Source organism: Erythrolamprus reginae, chromosome Z, assembly GCF_031021105.1.
Source record: "Erythrolamprus reginae isolate rEryReg1 chromosome Z, rEryReg1.hap1, whole genome shotgun sequence".
Classification (NCBI taxonomy): domain Eukaryota; kingdom Metazoa; phylum Chordata; class Lepidosauria; order Squamata; family Dipsadidae; genus Erythrolamprus; species Erythrolamprus reginae.
The window spans coordinates 85,668,021-85,686,181 of NC_091963.1; the positions used below are offsets into that span (position 1 = coordinate 85,668,021).

Consider the following 18,161-nt stretch of genomic DNA (forward strand, 5'->3'; position numbering starts at 1 on the left):
GGGAGCAGGAGGACCTTCCTGACTCCCTCCCCCCAGCACTTTGCCCAGGACAACAGGCAGGGCGAAGAAGCGTGGGGCAAAGGGAGGCTCAAACCACCGGCGGCTTCAGCTTCCTATTGCTTCACACTGCTTCCTCTGCCTGTCATCCTGGCTCAAGCGGGCAGCGGCAGACTGCCTTTGTGTTTTTGGCTTGGGGGGAGCAGGAGGACCTTCCTGACTCCCTCCCCCCAACGCTTCGCCCAGGATGACAGGCAGGGCGAAGTGGCGGGGAGGAAAGGGAGGCTCAAATAGGCTGCGGCAGACCGCCTTTGTGCTTTCAGCTGGGGGGTTGGAGAAGGAGGACCTTCCTGACTCCCTCCCCACAGCGCTTCACCCAGGATGACATGCATGGCAAAGGGGCGGGGAGGATCGGGAGGCTCAAGCTTCCTTCGGTGGTGGCGGCCGGCTTCCGGGTTTCTGAGTTTTGGACTTGCATGCATTAATCGCTTTTCCATTGATTCCTATGGGAAACAATGTTTCATCTTACGAACTTTTCACCTTACGAACCTCCTCCCGGCACCAATTAAGTTCGTAAGACGAGGTATTACTGTATAGCGATATATTGGACTCCTCCAGAGAATTAAAAAATAGGGAACTAGATCAACAAAATATAAAAATTGATTAGTGGCCATATATGCAAATTAAATCAAGATATAAAAAAGACAGAGAAGGAACAGGCATAGACAGAAATGTATATCCACTAGACAAAACTCTGTTAGGACTGGATGAAAAAATAATATCTAAAATATACAAATATTTGTTAGAAACAGATAAAATAGAAGAAATTGTTAAAGAAACGATGAAAGCTTGGGCCAAGAATATAGGACACAGTATTCATATGGCTGACTGGGAGAAGACCTGGAATATTAACTGTAAAATTATGAAATTGGCAGCTTTTAAAGAAAATTAATGTTTAAAGAAAATTAATGTTCTATGGATAGTATTTGGCTCCCTCCAGGTTAGCAAAAATTCACCCCAATCTGAACCCAACTTGTCGGAAATGCAACAAAGAAATAGGCACCTTCTTCCATTTGTGGTGGACGAGCTCTAAGGCAAAAAGATTTTGGAAAAGAACTGCTAAGTGGCTATTGGAAATAACTGAAACAGATATATAATTTACCCCAGAATTTATGCACCTAGGAGTAAGAACAAAAAAATATCCCCCCAAAATACAATATTTAATTAGCCATATAATCACTGCTGCAAGAATATCCTATGCACAATTCTGGAAAAATAAGGAGATCCCGCCAGAAAATAATACCATAGAAAAAAGTTATAGTTATGCAGAAATGGATAGGATGACTATGGAGATTAAGGGAACTAGTTATTCAGAGTATTATGAGATTTGGAACAATTGGTACGATTGGCTTGGTAACGAAGGTAAAGATAGGAATAAGATGTGAAAGGATGACCTAAATGGAATATATAAACATGCAATGCAACATATGTATATATTAAAAAATGATACAGTGATACCCCATCTTACAAACGCCTCTTCATATGAACTTTTTGTGATACGAATCTGGTGTTTGATTTGTTTGCCTCGTCTTTGTTGTATATACTCCTGGTCAGTTGGAGCATGATGAAGAGCTTGTTGACTGTGATACAGATAGTGTTTATGAATTAGTGGCAGGCCCTGGGTTACAGGTATGAGATCAGGTGGGAGGCCAGCCACAGGATGTTGCTATGAGTCCAGACTCCAGTGAAGAAGAGACAGACAATCGCTGGTTAAATCCTCAATTCAGAAGAGTTCAAAGGTGCAGGGAGCAGGTGTTAGGGAAAAGATATTAAAGGAAGGAACGGGTTAATTACTGCAGTGATGTATTCATCATGTCATGGCGCCAGCGGGGAAGAAGGGCGGAGTTTTCAATGTTGTAAATCTATCATGGGTGGTGTGCCGTTTTGGCTCCGGAGTGAGTTATTTTTTTCTTTGTTATTTCACAGCTTTCCTGGTGCTTTTGAACTAAGCTGTATAGACATAAATCTTAAGATAAGGGAGGAGGCATGGAGGAAAGTTTGCTAATTGCTAAAGATAAAGAGAGAGGAATGTGACAGTCTGTGTTGTATTTTGAATACGGAAGAGAGGATAATAAAAATGGAGGGTTTTTTTGTTTATGAAATCCTGCATTCAGTAAGCATTATTTTCAATGTAACCAAAGTTCTACCAGAATCCAGAACAGTCTTAAGAACCATTTTCGTCTTACAAACCTGAGCCCAGGTGACGCAGGGATTCCCCTGCCTAATGACTTCTGCCTCTGGGATTCCCCAATGGACAGAGGTGGCACACACACACACACACACACACACGGGCGACAAACACCCCACTCCCCCCCGCAGGCTCAAGAACTGTTTTAATTGGAAATAAAAGCTGTGAAAAGCAGAAGAGGAAGCGAGGAGGAGACACGTGTGCCCTCCACCTCCTCCTCCCCTCCTATTGATCCTGCTCCTCATGGAACAAATAAGAGGCCCAAAAACGGTGAAAAGGCTTCTTGACCGGTGGGAGAGAGCGCAGCTGTTGGGGATGAGGGCGGGCGTGAGCAGGTGGGGAGAAGAAGGAGGAGGAGGCAGAATGAATGCTGCACAGCTTGAGATCATAGCGCTGCCCCCCAGACCAAGTTCTGCAGTGCAACATCGCCCACTTCCAAACTGCATGGCCAAGTCTTTTTTCCCTCCCTCGGCTTTGGAGGCACATTAATAGAAGGTTATTTTAGTCCCTGGCACCCGGCCTGCGTGGAAGTCAGGCTGAGGGGAAACCACACCGCCAGCTGTACTTGGCACAGGACCAAAGCTTGGAGCAATTGTGAGGAATTGGAAGGACACTTGTGGGGCAGGATGGGCAGAGCTGGGCGGAAGAGGAAGAGGAGGAAAGGAAGAGGAGAAAGGGAGGTGGGAGAAGAGAAGGAGAAGGGGAAGAGATGAAAGGAATCCCATAACTAACCCCTCCACCCCCTCCCCAAAGCCCCTTTGTTCCTTCTTTCCCCAAGCTGTACCAGTGCTGCCCTGTGCTCTAGAAAATACAAGGGAAGAGAGGTCGCTTTCTTTCCAGCGCTGCATGCCAGCAAAGGGGGGAAACAGTGGGAGAAAACAGCGGACGAAGAGGATGCCAGTGGAGGAGGAAAAAAAGGATTGGAGGAGGAGGAGAAAGATTGTTCCAATTCCTTTGGGGGGGTGTTACGTTTTTTTCCTCTTGCTAGTTATCCCTGTAGATCAAACTTTCCCCGAGGACAGGAGAAAGTCTTAGGGGCAGTGTTTATTTTTATTTTATTATTTATTTATTTATTATTTGGATTTGTATGCCGCCCCTCTCCGAAGACTCGGGGCGGCTCACAACAAGTGTAAAACAAATCATAAATAATTCAATTAATTAAAATATTTAAAGATTTTAAAAACCCCATATACTAACAGACACACACACAGGCATACCGTGTATAAATTAAATGTGCCCAGGGGGAGATGTTTAGTTCCCCCATGCCTGACGGCAAAGGTGGGTTTTGAGGAGTTTACGGAAGGCAGGAAGAGTAGGGGCAATTCTGATCTCCGGGGGGAGTTGGTTCCAGAGAGTCGGTGCCGCCACAGAGAAGGCTCTCCCCCTGGGGCCCGCCAACCGACATTGTTTAGTTGACGGGACCCGGAGGAGGCCCACTCTGTGGGACCTAATCGGTCGCTGGGATTCGTGCGGCAGAAGGCGGTCTCGGAGGTATCCTGGTCCGATGCCATGAAGGGCTTTAAAGGTCATAACCAACACTTTGAATTGTGACCGGAAACTGATCGGCAGCCAATGCAGACTGCGGAGTGATGGTGAAACATGGGCATACCTGGGTAAGCCCATGACTGCTCTCGCAGCTGCATTCTGCACGATCTGAAGTTTCCGAACACTTTTCAAAGGTAGCCCCATGTAGAGAGCATTACAGTAGTCGAACCTCGAGGTGATGAGGGCATGAGTGACTGTGAGCAATGAGTCCCGGTCCAGATAGGGCCGCAACTGGTGCACCAGGCGAACCTGGGCAAACGCCCCCCTCGCCACAGCTGAGAGATGGTTTTCTAATGTCAGCTGTGGATCGAGGAGGACGCCCAAGTTGCGGACCCTCTCTGAGGGGGTCAGTAATCCCCCCCCCAGGGTAATGGACGGACAGATGGGATTGTCCTTGGGAGGCAGAACCCACAGCCACTCCGTCTTATCCGGGTTGAGTTTGAGTCTGTTGACACCCATCCAGGCCCCAACAGCCTCCAGGCACCGGCACATCACTTCCATTGCAGCCGGGAGTGACGGGCTCGGCCTTGGCCTACTCAGCCCTGAACTTCACCTTCTCCCCCATCGCCACGCTGGGGGCTGCCCACTGCTGCTGCCAGTTCTCCTCCACCGCCCGTATGAGACGGAGGCAGCCTGCATCAAGAGCATTGATCCAGCCACCGTTAAACAGGTAGAAAGAGGGGACAAGAGGGGGGAGAGAGAAAGGGAGGAGAGAGAAAGAGGGGACAAGATGGGGGAGAAAGGGGCAGGAGGGGGAGAGAGAAAGAAAGCAAGAGAAATAGAGAAGAGAGGAAGGAATAGAGAGAGAGAGAGAGAAATGAGAGCAAAAAGGGAAGAAAAAAGAGAAATGAGAAAATGATTGAGGTAGAGAATGAGAGGAAAGAGAGAAACAAAAGAGAGGGAGAAGTGACTCTTGATTTAAAGCAAATGGTAAAATAATAACAGAGAAAAAACCCCCAGCTCTCACCTGTTTTTGGAAATGGTTCAAGAGTTCACACACACACACACACACACACACACACACACATAGAGACAGACAGATAGACAGATACAAGGGGTGAAGAGATAGGGATGGAAAAAGAGAGGAAAAAGAGGGAAGGAATGAGAGAAAAAGGGAGGAAGAGGGAGAAATGAGAAACAAATGAGAGAGAAAAGGGAGAGAGATAGGAGAGGTACCCAGAAATGAGAACAGTGGTAGAAATTTGAGGAGGGATGATTATTAAATATGGATTGACTATGGAATATTTGTAAAAGATATATTTAGGTGTTGTTTAATATTAGGATGTATTAATTCATAAAATTGGATTAGAATTTTAGAACTATATAGAATTACATAGGTAAAATTAATGGAAGATACATATAATAAATAAGGGGTTTATGATATGTACTGTATGATTTTATGAGTTTGCATTATGAATTTAAAATATACTTGGAAATGTAGAAGATTGATGAAAGTTAATAATTGTAAATGCTAAGTGCCTGAAATTAATTGAGCTTGGAAATATTGAATGAAATTATAGAAAAGTATAATTTATGGAAATATATTAATTGATGCATTGGTGTTCAGATAGATTTTCATCGTATTACTAGATTACTATAATACTATGATAAATATTTAAGAAATGGAGATTTTAAAGCATGGATTTATTAATAGTTGTGTCTTTGTTTTTGCTGGTTGTTTTCATTTTAATAATAATAGATTTGGGGGGATTTTTCATTATTTTCTTCTGGCCTATGTGTTATTTCTAGGCGGGGGGGTGTCTGTATTTAGAGTTTCCCCCACAGTCTCCCATCCAAGTAAGCAGCAGAATCCCATCTAACTCTATTTAGCTTTTTCAAGATCATATAAGGTTTTACACAAGGTTTCAGAGTAGAGTAGAATAGAGTGTAGAGTAAAATAGAAGTCTTTCTTGGCCAAGTGTGATTGGACACCCAAGGAATCTGTAATTAGTGCCTATGCTTTCAGTGTATATAAAAGAAAAGATACACCTGGTCAAGAATCATGAGGTACAATGCTTAATGATTGTCATAGGGGTCAAATTAGTTGGGTTTGGGTGAAACTTCACTTTGGTCTTCAAACCTGGCAAGTTTAAGGTGGACTTGTGGACTTGAACTCCCATTCCTGAAGTAACATAACTAGTGGATAAATCTGGGAGTTGAAGTCGACTAGTCTTAAAGTTGTCAAGTTTGAAGACCTCTGGGTTAGGGGTTAGGCGTGCAAGGGTCTTCAAACCTGGCAAGTTTAAGGCTTGTGGACTTCAACTCCGATTCCTAAGGTAGCATGAGTGGTGGAGAAATTCTGGGAGCTGAAGTCCACAAGTCTTGAAGGTGTCAAGTTTGAAGTTTGTAACAAGTATACATGGTTGTAAAAAGCATTCTGCTACACTAGTATTTTATTAAACAATATAATACTACACTATTTGGTTCAGAATACTTTTCCTTATTTTCCTCCTCTAAAATCTGGGTGCGTCTTATACACCGGTGTGTCTTATACACTGAAAAATATGGTAATCAATTTGCTTTCCCCTTTTGAAATACAGTGGTAGCTCTACTTAAGAACACCTCTACTTAAGAACTTTTCTAGATAAGAACTGTGTGTTCAAGATTTTTCCCCCTCTTCTTAAAGAACCATTTTCTACTTAAGAACTCGAGCCCAGAAAAATTTGCCAGGAAATTTGAGAGTGCATGCATTATTTGCTTTTACATTGATTCTATGGGAAAATTGCTTCTACTTATAAACTTTTCTACTTAAGAACTTGGTCACCAAGCAAATTAAGTTTTTAAGTAGAGGTACCACTCTACAGTAATAAAATACTGGGTATTTTTTAAGGATGAGGTTCTGTTTCTTTTCATTTTATTAAGAGAAGACTTACTGCATCTTTTAACACACATCAATCACCATGAATAACCTTATACCTAAAAAGGAAAAAAACCCTATATTGGCCATTTTTAGATGTCTGGTGCAAATATCTAGCTGTCTCAGGCTATATGTTCTGATTGCTAAGGTTCTTTAGTTATTCCTAGCCATTATTAACTAAATAGGAACCTCAAGATGTACAATCCAAGAATATATAGCTCCATAAAATAGTAATGATCTCTTCTCCAAATGGATACTTGTTGGCAAGATTGGCTTATAAATAAATATCAGCTGAAGCCAAAATGTTTCTGCAAAAAATAAGAAGTAATTACCATTCCATAAGTAAAAATTAATTGTTATATTATTATTATTATTATTATTATTATTATTATTTATTTATTTATTTATTGGATTTATATGCCGCCCCTCTCCGAAAACTCGGGGCGGCTAACAGCAATCATAAACAGTGAACAATAATAATCCAATACTAAAAGCGAATTAAAAACCCCTTAATATAAAAAAACCCCAAACATACATACAAACATACCATGCATACAATTGTAAAGGCCTAGGGGGGAAAGGAATCTTAATTCCCCCATGCCTGGCAGCAGAGGTGGGTTTTAAGTAGCTTACAAAAGGCAAGGAGGGTGGGGGCAATTCTAATCTCTGGGGGGAGTTGGTTCCAGAGGGCCAGGGCCGCCACAGAGAAGGCTCTTCTCCTCGGTCCCGCCAAGCGGCATTGTTTAGTTGATGGGACCCGGAGAAGACCCACTCTGTGGGACCTAACTGGTCGCTGGGATTCGTGCGGCAGAACGCGGTCCCTGAGGTAATCTGATCCGGTGCCATGAAGGACTTTATAGGTCATAACCAACACTTTGAATTGTGACCGGAAACTGATCGCCAACCAATGCAGACTGTGGAGTGTTGGTGTAAAATGGGCATATTTAGGGAAGCCCATGATTGCTCTCGCAGCTGCATTCTGCACGATCTGAAGTTTCCGAACAGTTTTCAAAGGTAGCCCCATGTAGAGAGCGTTACAGTAGTCGAGCCTCAAGGTGATGAGGACATGAGTGACTGTGAGCAGTGACTCCCGGTCCAAATAGGGTCGCAAATGGTGCACCAGGTGAACGCCCCCCTCGCCACAGCTGAAAGATGTTTCTCTAATGTGAGCTGTGGAACAAGGAGGGCGCCCAAGTTGCGAACCCTCTCTGGGGGGGTCAATGATTCTCCCCCCAGGGTAATGGACAGAAAGATGGAATTGTCCTTGGGAGGCAAGACCCACAGCCACTCCGTATTGTCTGGGTTGAGTTTGAGTTTGTTGACACCCATCCAGGCCCCAACAGTCTCCAGGCACTGGCACATCACTTCCACTGCTTCGCTGACTGGACATGGGGTGGAGATGTATAGCTGGATATCATCGGCATATTGATGATACCTCACCCCATGTCTACTACTGAGAATTGTTCCAATCATGCATAGTAAAATTATTTCCTACTAGTGCCATGATATTTATAAGAGTTGATACTGCATAGTTTAGAAAAGGAAAGGGTTTTTTTTCAAGTCAGCAATTATGACTATATAAAGGATAATTATAGTAAGCTTACCACAGGATTCTTAAAGAATTCATATTTTGCATAGTTCTTCCTGAATAAAAATTGACTTCCATTTCCCATGGTAGACTCAACTTGAGCAAGCATTTCATGATCTTCCAGGCATCTCTCTATAGGCAGAAGATAAAACAGATAATTTTCATTATCTCCTACAGAATCCTTTCCATATATAATGTATATTCCATATATAAATACATAGAATATAAGATAATAGGGTTGGAAGGACCTTGCAGATCTTCTAATTTAACTCTCTATTCAGGCAGAGACCCTTTCCTATTCTGGACAAATGGTTGTCCAATATCTTCTTTAAAACCTCCAGCAATGAAGCACCTACAACTTCTAGAGGTAAACCATGCCACTGATTAATTGTTCTCCTTGTCATTAAATTTCTCCTTAGTTCTAGGTTAGATCACTTGTTAATGATCTTCCAGCTACCTCAAGTGCTTTGGAGAATAGATTGACCCTCTTTCTTCTTGACAGCTTCTCAAATATTAGAAGACTATCAAGTCACCCCAGTCCTTCTCTTTATTAGACCAGACATATCTAATTCCTACAACCATGCATTATGCAGTTTATCCTCTAGACTCTTATCATATTTGTTTCTCTTCCCTGTACTCTTTCTGGAGTTTTAACAACTGTTTTGTATGATGGTGACCAGAACTGGACACAGTATTCCAAGTGTGATCTCAACAGTGCAGTATTAAGTGGTACTAATACTTAACATGATCGTAGTGGGTTCCTACCAGTGTGCCTAATTGCATGCAGCTCCGTGGCTCTGGGGCATGAACATGCATCCAAGCAAAACTTTGCTTCCTGCATCTGTGCAAGTAGCAAAATCTCACACACAAACCCCGAAGCTGTGATCTATTCTCAGTTCCCATCTGCCAGCTCTCAGAATGAAAGACAAGCCAGCCGGGTGGGGAGGAGGGCTTCTCTGACCCTCCCCTCACAAACCCCGGCTCTCAGAACGAAAGACAAGCTAGCCAAGTTAGAGAAGCAGGGAGCCGCCCTCCTTGGCTTGGGGGTGCCGAGGAAGAGCGACTCCGGACTCCGAGCCGTACTGTTAATGACTACTTCACCTTTGTCGCCCGTGGCTTCCCTCTCTCTCAGCCCCCCTCCACACCCGACTGGCTTGTCTTTCGTTCTGAGAGCCAGGGTTTGTGAGGGGAGGGTCAAAAAAGCAGGAAGCCACCCTCCTCAGCTTGGGGGTGCCGAGGAGGGGCAACTCCGGACCCCAAGCCGGACATCCCCCCAAGCGCTTCATCACCCGTGGCTTCCCTCTCTTTCAGCCCCCTTCCCCACCTCGCTGGCTTGTCTTCTTATGCACGTCCAGAGGCGGGGAATCCCAGCAGAGGCGGGAAGCAAATGGGAAATCCTAGCAGTGGCAGTCTCAAGGCAGGGGAATCTCGGAGGGGGCAGGGAGCAAATGGGAAATCCCGGCGGTGGCAGTCACAAGGCAGGGGAATCACTGCAGCAGCAAGTGAGCGCACACGCAGTAAGAGAGCCCACACACCCAGGCTCGGGTTCGTAAGACAAAAATGGTTCTTAAGATGAGGCAAACAAATCTTATACACCGGGTTTGTATCACGAAACATTCATATGAAGAGGTGTTCGTAAGATGAGGTATCACTGTAGTTCCATTGAGGTATACATCTTAAGTACAGTTGGTCAGCTAGTTGTGAACCCAACTGGTGGTAATGTTATCTATCCCACCTTGTTCTATTTTACCAAGTAGGCAGTGGTCTACTTTTTCAAATACCTTACTAAAATCTAAATTATGCCTACAGCATTTCACTGATCCACTGTTTTAAACATTTTGTCAATGAAGGCAATAAAGTTTGTTTGGCATGATCTGTTTTTAACCAACCCATTTTGGCTTTAAATAACTGATTTGTTCATTTCTAGGTGCCAATCTGCCACTTGATTATCTTTTCCAGGATTTTCCCAGATAAATTTCTTGTTTTTAGCAGTGTTTGTAATTCTAATATACTGGCTTTTATGTGCCTTATTTCTTTTACAAATTTAAAAAGATTTAGAACATGTTTTAAAAATAATCAAAGAAAAAAAGTCTGACAGCCCATAGTTATAGTAAAAGGATATATACAAATAGTAAGTTCTCAACTGTTTTGAGCAGTTCAAAAGCAGAATCTTGTTTTAGTAGTATTTCCTAATATTTTCATAATTTTGTAATTTAGTGCTCTTTGGTGCTTTCTTTAAAAAAAACATTTTAAAAACATGAAAGATTTCAATTTTTCTAACCAAATAAAATTTTAAATATTTTTAAAAGTACTGTATGTTATTTTAAGACAATTTAAAACAATAAACTGATCTATTTCTAGTGAAGGATTATGAAGGATTTTATTCTAAGACATTTTAAGACAATAAAGTGATCTATTTTTTAGTCTTTGGAGTATTTTGTTTTAAAGATTATAATAATTCTAAAGGTTAAAAAATTACTATCTTTTAAAAAATTGAAATGTAATTTAAAATTATTTATTTCTAAAATTGGGTTTATGCTTAGTTTTATTTTTTAACAATATTTTAATTCCTTCCATCTTTTGGAAATTGATCTTTTGCTCCCTCTTGAGACTAATACTATAATAAAATTGTGGCTAGTCTTGAAATAAAACAATTTGAAAGCCACGGATGAAAAAAATGCAAAGAAAATAATCAAATTGCAGTTACCACTCTACTATGCCCTGGTCAGACCCCACCTGGAGTACTGCATCCAATTTTGGTCACCTCACTACAAAAAAGACATCGAAACTCTGGAGAAGGTGCAAAAAAGAGCAACCAAAATGATTAGGGGACTCGAAACCAAGACTTACGAAGAGAGATTGAGAGAACTGGGCATGGACAGCCTAGAAAAAAGAAGGTCTAGAGGGGACATGATAGCAGTTTACAGATACTTGAGGGGTTGCCACGGTGAGGAGGGGGTCTCTTTATTCCCCAGGGCACCAGAGGGCCGGACGAGGAACAATGGTTGGAAGCTGACCAAGGAGAGATTCAACCTGGAAATAAGGAAGAACTTCCTGATGGTCAGAGCGATCAACCAATGGAACTGCCTGCCAGGGGAGGTGGTGAACTCCCCAACTATGGACACCTTCAAGAGGAGATTGGACTTCCATTTGGCTGGGCTGCTGTAGGGTTTCCTGCTCAGGCAGGGGGTTGGACTCGATGACCTAACGGTCCCTTTCAACTCTATTAATAAATAAATAAATAAAATGAAAATAAATAATATAACAATATTAAAAAATAATAAATTGTCCTTTTTTATTCAGTTTTAAAAACAAAATACAAAAACAAAGGTATCATTACATTAGCATATTTACATTTTACAATTCTGTGTCTTCAGTATACATTCTTTATGCATTCATACTATTCTATTTCTTTTCCTTTCAAGCCAATTATAGAGTTAAGAGGCCGGGCGATTTCGCCCGGCCGATAGTTGCGCCGGCGGGGAGGGGCGAGAACACCGCCTCCCAGCTGGGCGCGCCCACGCGCTATCGGCGGCAAAACAGCTTGCCCGGCCAGCCGGGGGAAGAATCACCCCGGCTGGAAGTCTGTCGCAGCTGGGAGGGGCAGGACGCCACCTCCCAGCTGATTGGTGGGGTGCCAAGCGCCTGAGCCACCACAAGCTGTGGTTGGCTCGCAGGGGCCGCCGGGAGCAAGGGGAGGGGTATTTCAGGCTCTGCACCCCTCGCCCTCACCCCTTTGCTCCCTGCTCACCCTCCAGATCGGTCACCCACCACCCTCCGCTCTATCCAGGGTGTCTGGCAGAGGTCGCCCTTTGGGGCCGAGAAGGAATTTTTGGCAGTCTGGAAGCTTTATTTCAGATTGTTTTTTCGCCTTCTCCATCCTGGTCAGGTGTGAGGTTTTTATTGGGTTAGGGGATGTATCGTTGTAAATAGGTTGATTGAATTTTCTTTATTTGGTCACTATTGGCAAAAACGGGGTGGAAAGGGTGTCAGTTGCAACCGTGTGTTCTCCCTTGGGCATCTGTTAAAAGGTGATGGGCTCCTTCGTCTCACAACTCATGCCTCCTCCACGGACGGAGTGGTGGGAGGGAGGAGCACTTGGGGCTCATCTACGTCACTTCCGGTTCCAGGTCATGGAGGTGAGCCCTCCCACACGCTGGGCGTGGCTTTCAATTTGGGTGAAGGCGGGGCTCGCTTCACCCTTACCAAGCTAGGAGTTCGCCCATTGGTTGCCCAAGTATGTTTTGTTCAGGATTTTTCGCCCCATTTAGCACCCTCTACAGGTCTATTACTGTAATCAATAAAGTGACCCATTTTTCATCCAGCTCTTGTGTTCGAGTTTCATTCCCTGTCCGGCGCAATTTTTCCCATACAGTAAAAAAATATTTTTCTTGATGGTTCTGCAATTCTAAGGTAAGTCTACTCACTGTGGCACAATGAGTTGCACATTTTTTTGATCACCATATTCTCTGTTGGTATGTTCTCATTTTTCCATAAGAGCGAAAGAGAAAGTCTAGCCGCTGTCAGTGTTGTCTCTAATTTTTTGGGGGGGTGGGCGGAAAAGTATAGTGTCTGAGCGGCAGTCCCTTCGGGACTGGGCGGCACAGAAATAATAATAAAATTTCCCTCTCGGCTTCTGGGCAGGTTTGGAAAACTCTGAGTTGATGATGATTTTTAAGTGAGCGATTGCTCACTGCTCAGCTTAGAGGGAACTATGGCCGCTGTTAAGATGTGTATAATTAAGTAGTCATTTGCTTTTGTATGTTGTCCTCTAATAATTCCTAGTAAATACGTTTCTGGTTTTAATTCTTCTTCGTAGTTTATTATTTTTTTATCAATTTTTTTTGGTCTCTGGACATGTCCACCATAAGTGGTAGTATGTACCATGGGTTGCTTTACACTTCCAACATTTGGAATATAGGGTCTACATTTGGATATATTTTGGCTAATCTGTCAGGGGCAAAATGCCAGTGATAAAACATCTTATATAAATTTTCTTTATATGGGACCAATAGTATCATTTTATAATGCTCCTCCATAATTTCTTGCAATCTTTTTAATTGAATGGTATATCCAAAATTCTTCATCCATGCTATCATATTTTCTTTAACTATTTCCTCAGGTTTCTCATTGTTTAAAAGATAATTATACATTTTCATTATAAATTTATTGTCGGGTCCTACCAGAATTTTATCTACTAAGTTTTGTTTTTTACTTATGCCAAATTCTACTAAATCCTTTTTGTATCTTCTCTCTATTTGAATACCATTTTTTTGGAGTATAGGACACATCAGAATATAAGATGGACCTTAATTTTGGGGGAGCAAAGCAAAGAATGTAGGAGTTTTTTTAAAATTGTAATTTTTGCTCAGGGATTTCTGGTGTACAAAAAGAAAATGTCAAAAAAAAAAAGATGTGGTGTGAGGAATTTGGTTTCCTCATTTCATATCTGTCAACAAACCAAGGCTATCCATGGGTTTTTTGTTTTTGGTATGGCATAGCAAAATGCAGCATAGTGCATAAAATTCAAAGATACAAGATATAAAACATATACTGAAATGTAAAGTACCAAATAATTATTTTACAAACACACAATATGAGCAAGAAGCAGCTGCATGAAAACTTATTTCCACACTAAGTATGACAATTCTGTTCCCCTTGTGACACAGTTTCTTTTATCAGTGAGCTCTCAGAGCTGCCTGCCACCTGAAGGCAATGCTGTTTTGTTGTCTGCACGCTCCGTTTTTGGAATTGGGGAGGGGATCATGGCACTTCTGCCTGAAAACACTATTCTCCCCATTCCAAAAATGGAGTGTGCAGAGATTAAAAGAGAGCATTGTGTTTCAGGTAGCAGGCAGCACCGGCTGCACGCACTGTTTTTGGAATTGGGGAGAAAAGTAGTTTTGGGCTAAAGCGCCGACCAGAATCACCCACCACCTGAAGCGCAATTTTTTAAAATCTTTGCACGCTCCATTTTTGGAATGAGGAGAAAAGTGCTTTCAGGCAGAAGTGCCATGATTCCTTCCCCAATTTAAAAAATGAAGCATGTGGAGACCAAAACAGAGCATTGCATTTTGGGTGGCAGGCAGCTCTAGCTGCACGTCCCATTTTTGGAATCAAGGAGGAAAGCATTTTTGGGTGGCAGCGCCACAAGAACTGCCTGCCAACTGAAATACAATGAAAATGCTTACCCCTCCCTCCACCCAGGTCAACTAGCGAGTCACCTTCCCTTATGCCTGTTGCGCAATGCCCTTGTCAGCGTTCTAAATAGCATTCTGATAAATAAAACAAGTCCCAGTCCAAATCTCTCAATCAGAGCTTGATTTATTAACAGAACCATGTTAGCTACACCATTGTCATTCTGATTCTGAGTACTTTCCAGAATCCCACCTAGGTTAAGGTTCATCTTATATCCCCCACACCCACAAGTTCATCATGAGAGCCAGTCTGTGTGCCGAGGCTTATCAACTTCCTCTTCTCTTCAGTTGAGGCCTTGGCTTGGAGAAAGGAATCTTTGGTTGTGTCTAGTAACTTTCCCCTCTGACTACTCACTACCCCTCTCATCCCCCGTTGTGTTGTGTCAGGCTGAATTCTCTACCTCCACATGAAGACTTCGGCCTGACAGCCCCCTTCGCTAACTGAGTCTCTACCTTCCCCTGGCTGCAAGTGGAAGTGATTCCTGTTGCCTGAAACCACCCCAAAGTGCAATGTGTGGAGTCCGAAAACCTCCAAAGGGTGGGGGATGGCGGGTGATTGGGCTACATTTAGAATATAAGATGCATCCAGTTTTTGACCCTCTTTTTTGGGCATCTTATTCACTGAAAAATACGGTATATAGTAACCAATCAATATATTTCCTTTCATCTTCATATTTTTTTCCCCTTCTTTAAATGTCCATTTGTATCTAATAATTCTTCATACGTCCTCATCTTTGATTTTTCTGCTGCATTGGGGTAAATCAGGGCCTCTATTATGGATAACGACCAAGGTATTTCTGTATAATGTTTCTTTCTAATTTTCCTCCAAACCTGTAATAATGTCCCTCTTATAGCATGTGTTTGGAATTGTGTAAGTTTGATATTTTTCTTTCCCTTAGATAGGCATGCCCTCCTTCCTGGATACTGTATCCCTCCAATGTCAGGATTCTTTCATTATTCAACGTAATCGATTTCTTTACCCACAGTAAAATTGCTGATTGATAGATCTGGGAGCCCAAAACCTCCTCTCATTCTGTTATTTTGTAGTGCTTTAAGTTTGACTCTTGGCTTTTTCCCAAACCATATAAATTTTGATATCAATTTGCTTATATCTGTATAAAAAATTGTATCTAACTTTATCAGTGCCGTCTGAAAAAGATACAACCATCTCGGTAAAATATTTGATTTTATAATTACAATTCTCCCAACTGATGAAATTTGTAGTTTCTTCCATTTTTTCAGGTCATATTTCATTTTATTTAATAATTCTATATAATTATCCTCCTTTAGTGAGGAGTATCTGGCTAGAAAACCATAATCCTAAGTACTTAATTTTTTTGTTACTTGAAAACCCGTTCTCTGCGTTAACTTTTTGATCTGATTTTGGTTGCAGTTTTTTGTTAGTATTTTTGTTTGATTTTAAGTCTGGCTACCTTTCCAAATGACTCAATTTCCTTTAATAATTGTATGGCCAATTCTGTTGGCTCTTCTAGAAAAAAAACACCAAATCATCAGCAAATGCCTGGGTTTCATATGTTTGTTTTTTTACTTTAGTTCCTCTGATTTACTAATTTTTTCTAATCTGATTTAATAGCATTTCAATTGAAAGAATAAACAATAATGGTGATAATGGACAGCCTTGTCATACCTCTTTCTCTATGTCAAATTGATCTGTCATACCTTCATTAATCAATATCCTTTTTTGTTTGGTGTAAATAGTGTTAATTATATTTTCAAATTTAGATCTAAATTTCATGTCTTTTATTTGATGTTTTTAAAAAATCACAATTTAAATTATTGCGTGCTTTCTCTGGTATTCTCGTATTATATCTAATTTGTCTGGCGGGGAGAAAGCCATTTTGACTTAAGTGGATTTAGGCATCTTTTTAGGGAAATCATTGGCCTGGTGGATTTCCAATAAATAGCACCCTAGATCATCACTGAATCCCCACCATGTTTGACGGTTGGGAGAAGGCAGCCTGGATGAAATTATTCTTTTGGCTGTCTCCAGATGTAAACACGGCCGGAGGTCAGAAAAAGGGTAAACAATGATTTGTCAGAGAAAATCACATTTTGCCACTGCTTGAGGGACCATTTCTGCTGGTTTCTACACAACTGTAAACTCTTTGAAACATTTGTCTTTGAGAACAGAGGTTTTCTAATTGCAGCTCTTCCATGGAATCCACATTTATGAAGCTCCCTTCAAACAGTTTTTGTGGAAACTGGGTTCGGAACATGTCTATTGAGCTCTGCAGTGATTTTAGGAGCTGCGGTCTTGTGATCCACTCTAACAATTCGCTTTAGACCTGTGCTTGGCTGAGGATGTTTTCCCTTCTCTTTCAAAAGCAGTCATTACTTTTGAGACATTACCTCTTGAAACGCCAAACATTCAGGCACTTTTTGTTACACTAGCGCCTGCCATTCGAGCACCAACAATTTGGTCTCTTTGAAAGTCTGAGACATCTGCCATTTCTAGAAAGTTATAACCAATTTCCTTAAATTTCTGTAAAAAAAAGGTAGTTTAAAAAAACATATCAAATAACAGAATTAAAAAACAAAAAAACCCATTAAAATATGTGAAGTTTTGATTGATTTGAACATGTTCAAATATTATGATGCCAAAGTCAAGTGTTTCCATTTTTTTGTCCATCCCCTGTATCAAGCAATTGTTTGTGTTTCCACCTTTTTTCTTTATTTTTCCTAGCCTGTATAGGCTATTGTCATTCCTCTTTGATATGCTTTGGTACACTTTTGCAGTACCCCTAAGTTTTGTAATGATGTATCTTGAGTATTATTTTGTTTGATAAACAGTTTCATTTTAATCCAATTTATAAATTCCTGTTCTTTTAAAATTTGAGCATTTAACATATATCTCCTACATTTTTCTCCTTCGCTTTTCTATATTATTTTTAAGGGTTATGATCTTCCCATTCATTTACTCCTATTTCTATTGAGTTTATTAAGTTTTCCACCTTTTCATTTGCCTAAATCATATCTATAGTGGGGAAAAAAAGTATTTAGTCAGACATCAATTGTACAAATTCTCCCATTTAAAAAGATGAGAGAGGCCTGTAATTGACATCATATGTGGATCTCAATATGAGAAAACACATCCAGAAAATCACATTGCCTGATTTTTAATGGATTTATTTGGAAATTATGGTGAAAAATAAGTATTTGGTCAATAACAAAAGTTCATCTCAATACTTTGCTATACAGTGGTACCTCGGTACTCGAACGCTTTGGTTCTCGTACATTTCGGATAACGAACAAAATTTTCGGCAAAAATTTGCTTCGGTATCTGAACAAAAATTTGGATACCAAACAGCCAGAGAAAATTTTGTTCATTATCCGAAATGTTACCGCCGGGGGCTGCTGCAATCCCAGCAGCTTCAGGGGGCTGAGGAGCTCTATAAGAGTTCCAAGCTGCAGGAAGGGTGGGGGCTGCTGCAATCCCGGCAGCTTCAGGGGGCTGAGGAGCTCTATAAGAGTTCCAAGCTGCAGGAAGGGTGGGGGCTGCTGCAATCCCGGCAGCTTCGGGGGGCTCCTTTCCTCATTGCTTCCTCTTATTACCTGTAAGCAGCTGCAAAAACTTTCTCCTTCCAGGTGTCGGCAATGGCGTCAGCTTCCCTTCGAGTAGCAACAGCGCCGGGAACGTCACATGATGAAGGGAAGCCACCGGAGCCATCTCAGCAGTTGCCGCCGCTCCAGCAGCTTCCCTTCATTACG

General features: G+C 41.7%; 1 protein-coding gene across 8 annotated transcripts in view; it reads right to left on the reverse strand.

Annotated features, from left to right (window-relative positions):
* The window catches only part of GRB10 (growth factor receptor bound protein 10), a 450,157-nt gene that overhangs the window by 83,628 nt on the left and 348,368 nt on the right, over positions 1 to 18,161 (reverse strand). For all 8 annotated transcript variants that reach the window (XM_070727755.1, XM_070727759.1, XM_070727754.1 and 5 more), the window contains one exon: positions 8,252 to 8,367. In XM_070727755.1, coding sequence (XP_070583856.1) covers positions 8,252 to 8,367 — 116 coding nt within the window. The remainder of the gene's footprint in view (positions 1 to 8,251; positions 8,368 to 18,161) is intronic.